This window comes from Cyprinodon variegatus, unplaced genomic scaffold (genome assembly GCF_000732505.1).
Source record: "Cyprinodon variegatus isolate N-32 unplaced genomic scaffold, C_variegatus-1.0 Scaffold28, whole genome shotgun sequence".
Taxonomy (NCBI): Eukaryota; Metazoa; Chordata; class Actinopteri; order Cyprinodontiformes; family Cyprinodontidae; genus Cyprinodon; species Cyprinodon variegatus.
This window is the reverse complement of record NW_015150481.1, coordinates 424038-434418: the sequence shown is the minus strand read 5'-3', so window position 1 is coordinate 434418 and position 10381 is coordinate 424038. Positions and strand designations below refer to the sequence as shown.

At 49.5% G+C, this 10381-nt stretch overlaps 1 protein-coding gene across 1 annotated transcript in view; it reads right to left on the bottom strand.

The window, feature by feature from the left end:
• The window catches only part of LOC107099844 (ATP-binding cassette sub-family D member 1-like), an 11771-nt gene extending 2073 nt beyond the window's left edge, over positions 1-9698 (bottom strand). The window contains exons 1-13 of the mRNA XM_015398121.1: positions 9336-9698; positions 5743-5955; positions 5578-5669; positions 5350-5507; positions 3478-3665; positions 3205-3379; positions 2949-3139; positions 2693-2873; positions 2475-2617; positions 2232-2406; positions 2044-2138; positions 974-1119; positions 646-791 (exon numbers count right to left, since the gene is read on the bottom strand). Of these exons, the coding sequence (XP_015253607.1) occupies positions 646-791; positions 974-1119; positions 2044-2138; positions 2232-2406; positions 2475-2617; positions 2693-2873; positions 2949-3139; positions 3205-3379; positions 3478-3665; positions 5350-5507; positions 5578-5669; positions 5743-5871 (1819 nt within the window). The 5' untranslated portion in view covers positions 5872-5955; positions 9336-9698. The remainder of the gene's footprint in view (positions 1-645; positions 792-973; positions 1120-2043; positions 2139-2231; positions 2407-2474; positions 2618-2692; positions 2874-2948; positions 3140-3204; positions 3380-3477; positions 3666-5349; positions 5508-5577; positions 5670-5742; positions 5956-9335) is intronic.
• Positions 9699-10381: the final 683 nt, after the last annotated feature.

Sequence of the window (10381 nt, the reverse complement as noted above, 5' to 3'; positions counted from 1 at the left end):
AACGTCCTTCCAGTCGCTGAGCGCCTCCCAGCCTGAAACACACAGGTTACTGTAATACTACTATAGTACTGCTATAGTACTACTATAATACTGCTGTGATAGTACTGTAGTACAACTAAAATACTACCATAGTACCGCTATAGCACTACTGTAATACTACTATAGTACTATTATAATACTGCTATAGTACTACTGTAGTACAACTATTATACTGCTATAGTGCCGCTTTAGTAACCGCTATAGTACTATTATAATACTGCTATAGTACTACTGTAGTACAGTTATTATACTTCTACGTAACTGCTGTAGCACTGCTGTAGTACAACTATTATACTACTATAGTACTGCTATAGTACTTCTATAGCACAGCTATGGTACTGCTGTAATAGTGCTGTAGTACTACTATAATACTGCTGTGGTAGTACTGTAGTACCTCTGTACCACTGCTTTAGTACTACCATAATACCACTATAGTACCGCTATAGTACCACTGTAGTACCGCTATCATAGAGCTACAGTACTGCTATAGTACTACTGTAGTACAACTATTATACTGCTATACTACCACTGTAGTACGGCTATAGTACTGTGCTGTAGTACTACTACTGTAATACTACAGTCCTGTGAGGCAGCGCTCTGACTCACCTCCCTCCCTCTCCAGGATGTAGAGCAGGTGAACGGTACGAAGGATCTCCTCCAGGTCCGAGTCCGTCAGTCCCTTCTGCACCATGTCGTCCACCGAGTCAGGATATATGACCTGGTCTCTGAGCGTCCCCTCTGACATGTAGGGTCTGCACAGAACCACAGCAGCGGCGTCACTGATGGACCGCGGCTCCGCTGGCGTTCTCATCTCCTGCTTCCTGACATCTATACAACCTACTTCATGTTGTCAGACAGGATCTGAGTGATTAATATCTAGATTCTACGGGTCTGGCTGTGACTGGGTGACCACGGGCAGACCGTGGACCTGTACCTCTGAGGGATGTAGAACATGTTGTGAGGCGGTGGACGGTACAGAGCGCCGCCGTAGACGGGCCACAGCCCACTGAGGATCCTGAACAGAGAACTCTTCCCGCAGCCGTTGGGACCCGTGATCAACACGTTCATCCCGTCCTCCACCTGCAAGTCACACGAGTCATGAGGCCACGATGGCAGAACCAGAACCGACACACTGACCAGTACCCAGCATGTGAGGGGACCGAGCCGTCATGGGACTAGGAAAGCAGATTCTTAGAGCGTGACTCAGAGAAAACGGGCCAATCAGAACACAGTGACCGATCTGTTTCCACGACTTCCTCTGATTGTCGCTCAGAGCCAAGCTAACCTCTGATCTTCACTTCCTCACAACACAAAGAGACTCTTTACACACGGACCGGACCGGCCCGGCCCAAAGCAGTCAGTAGAATCCTGATTGGACCTGTATCTGTTTGAAAAGGAAAATAAGTCTAAAGTCTTCAGGCTCCTGTTCAGCTCAGCTGGTGGAAAACAGGAAGGTTCTGATGGGCTCGGTGGAACCGCCCACTCGGGTTTCAGGTCCGTGCCTTATCCCCAACACATACAGAACGTACAGGAACTTCCTGTGACCCAGACGAAGCTACTTCCTGTGAACCAGAACCTCCTGTGACCCATCAGGAGCTCAGTCTGCCTGGAGGTTTGCTGTTCAGAGCTGCAGCGCTGCCACCTGCTGGTCAGCAGCTGAAGCTGCACCCTCTGAGCCTCAGACTCATCAGGAACTAATACTGGTTCTGAACCGGTTCTGGTTCACATGTGCTGAGATTTTAATTGTTATTGTGTTTAGAAGAGTTTGGATCTGAATGAAGGACATAAGAGGTTCTGGTTCCCAGCTGGATCTGAACCGGACCTGAACACTGGGCAGACACTCAGAAACATAATGGTTTGGTTCTACGGAGCGCTGACGGGTCGGGCTCTTTGGTTCTTTGGGTTCATCACAGATTCTGATCAGACAAAGCGAACAGAACCAGATCCAGCGGACCGGCTCCTCCTGACAGCCTGACACCAGAACCAGCGCCGGCGCTGCCGTACCTGGATGTTGAGGCTGGACACCACCACGTCTCCGGTGGGAGTGATGATGGGCAGGTTCTGGCAGCGGATCCCCGTCTCCACGTCGATCACCTGACCTGCATGCGGCAACAGAACCAGCAGGACTTAGACCATGATTGAAAGCATTCGGACCGGAACCGCTCATCGAGTTCTGGTACGACCCGGCTCACCTCTGATCTCCAGCGGTCCACAGATCCTCTGTCCGTGTCTGACCTGGGCTCCTCGCTGTGCTGCAGACTCCTCCTCCTCGCTGTCGCCGGAGCGACGGTACACGCCCTGACTCACGTCCTCAAACACTTCAAACATCTCCCAAACACGGGAAGTGTAGCCGGCCAGCTCCGTCACCTGCAGGAAGAACGTCTGAGGTCACATGACTACGGAGGAGAAAGAGGGGAGGGGCTGCGGACACAGACCTCCTTGTAGGAGCTCATGATCCTCTCCACGGCATCGGCGGCAGCGTTTAGAAGGTTCCGGGCGGTGGTGAAGGCCTGAGTGCGCTCGCTCACCAGCTCCTCCTCCTTCATCCCAATGGCCACCTGCTTCACCTCCTCAGAATCTGCACACAGTGACGACCAGAGGTCACACAGCGCCGCTGCAGCCTTCGCTGTGGCCTGCGGCGCCGTGCGTTTACCGTATTTGGAGTATCCTGTGGCGGTGATGATGGGCACCGCCACCATGACCAGGCCGGACGCGCTCCAGACGTACTTCATGAGGAACTGTTCCAGCATGATGTACCAGAGACGCTTCCGCAGGATCTGATGGATCTGAGCCGACAGGGCGCCGTAACTCTGCTGCAGCCGGGAAAGCTCCACCTGCCGAGCAGACGCACCCGGGCGGGTTACACAGAACCAAAGCATCGCCAGGTCGCCGCTCAGAGCGCCGCTCACCTTGTGTCCTCCATAAAAGGCGATTTCCTCAGAGTTGGCGATGATGCGTGAGTGCATGTAGCGCAGGTCTCCCTTCCTCCGCGCCTCCTCGGCCACCAGCTTCCCGAAGTGAGGCGAGCAGGAGCGCAGCACCTTGGCGGTGAGCGCCACCACCAGGCCAGCAATGGCGGACGGCCAGGTGGTGTTGGCTCCTATGGGACGACACGTTTAGGCTGGGCGGCGGTGTGCGTGTGGGCGGGCGTGTCAGCAGGCGTACCTTTGGCCTCAGCCGTGCGCAGCAGAGTGTAGCAGGTGACCACCACGTCCAGAATGGGTTTGGTCAGGTTGGAGTACAGGTGAGCGATGGAGGCGGAGAACATGACGATGTCCTCGGTGAGAGACTGGTCGGGGTTGGACAGGCGGCCGTCCATGTTGCTGATGCGGTAATACGTCTGTGAACAGGAGACCGTTTAGATTCGCTCAGCTGAGACGGACGCGGCCGTTAATGACGCGGCCGTTAGCGACGCGGCCGTTAGCGACGCGGCGTTACCTGGTTGGTGAAGTACAGCTGGTAGGCATGGTTGACCAAGCGGCTCCTGAAGCTAAGTGTCAGCTGACCCTCCAGGAATCGGATGGCGCTGTTGATGAACGTTGCAGGAACTGCAACCAGAAGCCACTTCAGCAGCTGCAGCACAAACGCCTGTGGATCTTTCTGCACGATACACCTGACGATCACACCTGAGAGAAGAGGAGGGGGGGTAAGAATCGGCCAACGCTGCAGGCCGTTTCTAAGTCCGTGTGCCTGGACGTTCTCATCAGCATCAGCCCTAGCACTGTTCCAATTCACAAGAACAAGACAGAAAACGGACAAAGATGTTGTTCTGGCCCCTCCCTCTTTACCCAGCATGCATCAGAGCAGACTTGTCCGTCCTCCAGACTGACAGCTGTCCCAGCATGCACTGCGGCAGCAGCAGCTTCCCGGTTAGCGCTGACAAAAGTTCTCTTTTCTGTTGACGTTGTTCAATAAAAGAACGTTTTAAGATCATTTGAGGCGAGAACATTATACTTTAAGCTTCACTTTATGGAACATTTACTTATTTAATGTGTGATATATGAAAAAAGAGGAACACAGCAAACAGCGGAGCTCCGAGGCTGACTGGAGCCAGGGCTAACGTTAGCCCGTCTGCAGCGGCTAACGTTAGCCCGTCTGCAGCGGCTAACGTTAGCCCGTCTGCAGCGGCTAACGTTAGCCCGTCTGCAGCGGCCGGGGCTAACGTTAGCCNTCGAGAATTGGAACGGTACTCGGGCTGAGGCTGATGACGTGTCGCGAGTACACGAGAACGCTCAAGAACGCATATTGAGAAACGGCCAAAGTCTCCGGATGTTGTTCTGGCCCCTCCCTCTTTACCCAGCATGCATCAGAGCAGACTTGTCCGTTCTCCAGACTGACAGCTGTCCCAGCATGCACTGCGGCAGCGGCAGCTTCCACGTTAGCGCTCACAAAAGTTCTCTTTTCTGTTGACGTTGTTCAATAAAAGAACGTCTTAAGATCATTTGAGGCGAGAACATTATACTTTAAGCTTCACTTTATGGAACATTTACTGATTTAATGCGTAATATATGAAAAAAGAGGAACGCGGCTAACCGCAGCCAAGGCTAACGTTAGCTCATCTGCAGCGGCCCGGGGCTAACGTTAGCTCATCTGCAGCGGCCCGGGGCTAACGATAGCCCGTCTGCAGCGGCCGGGGCTAACGATAGTCTGTCTGCAGCGGCTGGGGCTAACGTTAGCCCGTCTGCAGCAGCCCTCTCTCTGCATAGCTATGTGTGAAGGACCGCTGGCTCTGATGGCGAGATTTTTGTTTTATTTGGTAAAATGTTCATTTGATTTGTGTTTATCTGACTGTGTTCATTATTATTCCTCCACTAAATGAAAAAAGTCATAATTTATTATCATCTAGAGACTATTAATAACAGGAGGTGGAATGCAGCTTCACACGAACTGAGCGTGTGATGATGTCATCAGTACGCTGCTGTTCTAATTGATCCAGATTTATTCTGCGTTCTCCCAGAGTCCAGACTGTGTCCTTGTCAAGAACGGACTTGGTGAGAACGAGTCGGTACTCGCGCTCTGGTGAACTGAGAAACAGTGAAAATCTCGTTCTCTCTGGACAGGTGTAGACAAGCGTGAAACCAGGGGTCTCCAGTCCTCGAGGACCGCCGTCCTACCACGTTTAGGCATGCTCCGCGTCCTGAACACCTGCATCAAATATCCACCTGATGAGCTCATTTTCCAGTCAGGTGTGTCGAAGCAGAGACTCGTCTGAACGGTTCAGGACGCCGGCCCTCGAGGAACCGAGTTCGAGACCACTGGAGAAGACGGATGTGAACTGAAAGGGTTAAACAGGTAGAGGAAGATGCAGACCATCCAGAGAAGCTACGTAGATGGACAGGAAGGTCCTGGTCATCAGGGTCACCGAGTGCAGAGCGAGCAGGCCGAACTCCGGACACAGTAACCGTGGAAACAGCAGCTTCAACAGGTGAGACAGTCTGAGGACGAAGTCTTTGTTCACTGATGGAGACCTGTAGACGGGTAGAAGGTACAGGTGAGAACAGGATTGGGACGCTGAGAAATGTCATCATCATCTGTCACCTGTTGGATTTCTTCTTCTTCTTCTCCTTTTCTCTGTCATCCACGCCGCTGACCACGCCCACAGGTGTTTTAGCTCCCCCTGCTGCACCCCTCTGTTAAAACGACGCTCAGAGTTAGCCGCAGCGTTCCCATGACCTCTGACCTTCAGACAGGTGTGCGTCTCACCTGTAGCCGCCTCCACACATATGGAGACAGTTTTTTGACAGCGTAGCCAGCAATCAGGACGGCGGCCAGCTTCCTGAGCTTGGAGCTCCGCCTCAGCTGAGCTGGCAGCTTCTCATAGGTCAGCTGCATGATGATGGACAGCTGACGGATGTCCAATCAGTGCACAGGGAGAGCACCTGGATCCTGAGCTGACCTCAGAGCCGAACGCTCCACCTGCACACAGGTAAGGTTACAGTTTTAATGCGGTTTACAAAAAATAAAAGCATTCCCAGTGGCTACCGTTTTAATCACATGGCAGTTCTGTAAGGTGTCAGCAGGGGTCAGCAGAGAGCAGTGAACTCCCTATCAAGATCTCTATTTAATCAGTGGATTGCCGATAGGCCGGAAAAAGTGAAGCCACTTGCTGCCATCTTGGTACTCCCTACTCTGTTGCACCATGAAAACGCTGAGGTGACGTTCCACTGGTTATTTATTTATAACGTTTGCTTTAATTGCTCTACCTAATTTAGTCGAGTGTATAGACATGTATAAATACGTTTTTTTGTTGATAGTTCTATGATTATAAAGCTGGCAGCAGAGAGATTATGAAGTGGATTCTGTCTGTCGGCCGGAGCGGATCCTCCACCGACTGCAGCTTTAATTTCATATAAACATATTTGTGTGATGAGAAATTCAAGATATTGATTCTTTGTGCCTGTCGACCACTGATCTCTATTTATTCGGTGGATTGCTGATTGCCCGTTGGTAGTACGGGGTTGAGGTGAAGCCACCGGCCGCCATATTGGTACTCCCTAGTTAGACCGGTCGTAGTGTAAACAATCTGTGCTCTACAGCAGCAAACAACCATGATGTTCTTATTTTCAGGGGGATTTAAGACTTTTAAAATAAAGATAAATTCATCAGTTTGACAGAATGGCTGTTTCATAGCATCAGTAGATTAACTTTAACTTAGAATAAACAAATAGGCCCATTACATTGCAGAGTCATTATGAAGTCTATAAATAATTTAATATAACATATTATACAAATCCATCCCAATAAAATTAATGTGTTAATGGAGCAGAATAATACAGATGAGCTAAAAGTGATAAATTGATGATGTTCATGTATGTTATGTGCGTCAGGCACATTAATTATTTTTGTTTCTTTTTTCTTTTCCCTTTTAGCGTTATATAGACCTTAGTTGAGTCGCTTAAATTTTAGAGTTGATAATTATTTCTTTTTTCTTTTGTAAATGATTCGATTACGTTAATTGGTTGTAATATCGGTCTCTCTCTCTCTCTCTCTCTCTCCCTTCGAACCTTGTGATCGAGCCGCCGCCACAGAGGGAGCGTCCTGACGCGATGCGCACGTCTCCCGTCTTTGTAGGCCGCCGCTGACGTCTCCAGCCTGCCATGTGGTATTTTTGTTTGTTAGCCTTTGTTTTATGCTGGTTTTTGTAACTTTGACCTGGTGGGACCGGTTGTCCTGTTTTTGTTTTTTTAAATATATTTTTATTAGAGTTTTCCCGTTAGTTTAGTACTAGCAGAGGCTTCGACGGCCCTGTATAGGGTTGGCCCTCTGCTGTACCGTTTTGTTGCTTTGCTCCAACTTTCTGTTCATACTTTGGGTTTTTTTTTTTCTTAGAGTTTTTTTTTGGACACGGGGAACTGGGGAAAAATCTGACTCTGTTTTCTTTTCTCTTTGCAGAAAAAAAAAATGGATCTAAAAAGAAGTTCCAGAGATTAAGAATAAAATAATTCTTTTGAACCTCATGTCTCGTGTCCTCATTGTGTCGTGGCCTGGCTGGTCGTAACAATGTAATATACATAATATGGTTATTACATATTACACAGAATTGCAAGATTTTACATGAAGACTGAATTACCAGAACACGTCTCTGGATGCTGCAGTAGTTTCCTAGTTGCAGGTTGTTCATGCATTATATATATGTGTGTGTGTTCTGGAATGTCCATCCAGATCTCCAGACCTGAAGATCATAGAACGTCTGTGGGATGATGTGAAGCAGGCCGTCGCTCGGCGACCATCAAACTCATCTGAACTGGAAAAGTTTTCAAAAAGAAGAAAATCCCTTCATCCAGGATCCAGGAACTCATTCAGAGCTACAGGAACCAATTACAGGCTGCTGGTTTGGCAAAAGGAGGATCTAATAAAGCAGAGAAGTTCTGTTGATCAACAGTTGATGGACCGACCCAGCAGAACCAGCTCCGAGGTACCGGACCTTTTGGTCTCAGTGGAGAAACAGCAGCTTTATAGGAGGTTCTGGTTCGGTCTGAAAACCACAGCTGTTGACCAGATGGTCCGGTCCAGCTGTCAAAGTACACCGGACCAGAACCAACATCCAAACATCGGAGCTTCTTCAGAATGCTGCTGCTCGGACCTCAACCGGACCAGAACCAGACCTTCAGATGGAACCGGATGTCCAAAGATCAGAGACGTTCTGCTGAAGGCTGTGAGCAAACAAGGAAACCAGGAACTAGGAGCAGCTGCCGGGTCAGAACCGGTTCCTCTGCAAACACAGCTGGAACTACAGGGAGTCCCCGACAGGAACAGAACTTTAAAGCTCATTCAGAAGAGAACCAGAACTTTGTCTAGTTTGAAACATAGAACATTGATCCCAGAGAACCAGAACCAGGACTGGAAACAAAGGTTAACAAGTTGGGTTAGATCAAACTGAGGTTGATCATGGATCTGTCTGGTCCCGGTCTGCCTGGTCCCGGTCTGCCTGGTCCGGGTCTGCCTGATCCCGATCTGCCTGGTCCAGATCTGTCTGGTCCCGGTCTGCCTGGTCCGGATCTGTCTGGTCCGGGTCTGCCTGATCCCGATCTGCCTGGTCCCGGTCTGCCTGGTCCGGATCTGCCTGATCCCGATCTGCCTGGTCCCGGTCTGCCTGATCCCGATCTGCCTGGTCCAGATCTGTCTGGTCCCGGTCTGCCTGGTCCGGATCTGTCTGGTCCCGATCTGCCTGGTCCAGATCTGTCTGATCCCGATCTGCCTGGTCCCGGTCTGCCTGGTCCGGAACTTCTTAACTTTAGAAACCTTTGTTTATTTTATTCCTGAACTGATTGGATTTTTTTATTGATCCGTTTTATTCTAACTGGATCAGAACCGGGTCAGGAAGACTTCAGTCCTGCTAGAACTTGTGTTTCCAGATGCTGATTGTGGTTCCGCTGCAGTGTAAACATGCTGGGTTCTATTAGAACTGCACCAGAACTCGGTTGTTGATGAAAAGTTCGGCGGAACTAGAACTGATCAGAACCTTCCTGTCAGGATTAGAAATCAGCAGAACATAAAGGGTCCAGAGTCTGACGGAACCGGACCGGTTCGGGTCAACCGGGACCGAACTTGACCTTTGAACTGGTTGTAGTTCCGGTCTGAGGCCGCTGCTGTTTCCGAACCTAAACCTGACTGGACGGAACCGGCCGGTGTCAGTCAGGCTAGCTAAAGCTAAAGCTAGCGGCTAACCGGAACTTTGATGTAGAAATTAACGAAAAACTCCCGTTTCCGGTGACCGAGCTTGTTCTGCCGAACCGAACCCGTCCGTCCGGACCGCGGGAGGCCCCCCACCCCCCCAGCCGGAGCAGAACTATTACCTCATGGCCGAACCGGTCCAGGATGAGCTGCTCTAAGGACAAAGTTTGCTGGGTGTTCCCTGGGCTGCCTGCTGCGGGTTACCGCCTCTGTGAGGACCGAAAGTTACGCAACGAGCCCAGAGGCTTGAGAACGTTCTTCAGTCTGACCTCTGAAAGTCAGAGAACGTTCTTTGTTATATAGATAGAAACAAAAGCAACTCTGCGAGGCTCGCATATTACAACAGAGCATTAGAGCCAGAATGGAATAAAGTCTCTCTATTATGAGAATAAAGTCATTAAATAAAGAGAAACAAGTTGTATTTTATAACATCTCTTCCCAGAATCCCTTTCTTTCCTAAAATGAGGAATGTGGAGCATCATGTGAAGTTCTACTTTAGCATCAGTTTAACAAATCAGGAAATCTTTTAGCAGCAGCATCAAACTGGGCAGGATGTCAAAGTGGACTCTGGTTGCTGATTGGTGGAGCTGGTCTGACGTCATCTGCTAAGCGGAGCTCCAAGCTTTCTTTCTAAAACAGGTTGTTGAATGATTACTTTTTTCTCAAAATAAAATTAAAACTAATCTCCAGCCTGGCCCTAATACTCCATCGCACATACACACCGCTGAACGTGTCCAAGTTCTGGAAGGTTCTATTTGTCATGAACTAGTTGATGAGAACCTTACCTGTGAACCTTCTCCCAGGTGTTCTCCTGCCTGAGGACCATCGGGTGTTTTTACTTTCTCTGTTTTTCCTGTCGGTCTCTAGAAGCTGGAACAGTAACAGTTCTTTGAGGATCAAACGTTCACATGATGCAGCTCTGATCCAGAACAATAAGAACCTTTGATCGGTTCCAGACCTGTAGGTCCCCTGCTGTACTGGGGCTTAGCAGCAGGGGGCGCCAGAATTCAACTTAAAAATCAGCCTGTTTATTAAAGGAAAAGCTCACTTATCTTCAGAATCCAAACTTCTGAAAGTTCTTTAAATCTGAAATGATTCCATCCTGTTCAATAAATGATCAGTGTTTTTAATTCAGAGTAATCTGGCCAGAAGTTCGATGGCAAATCCT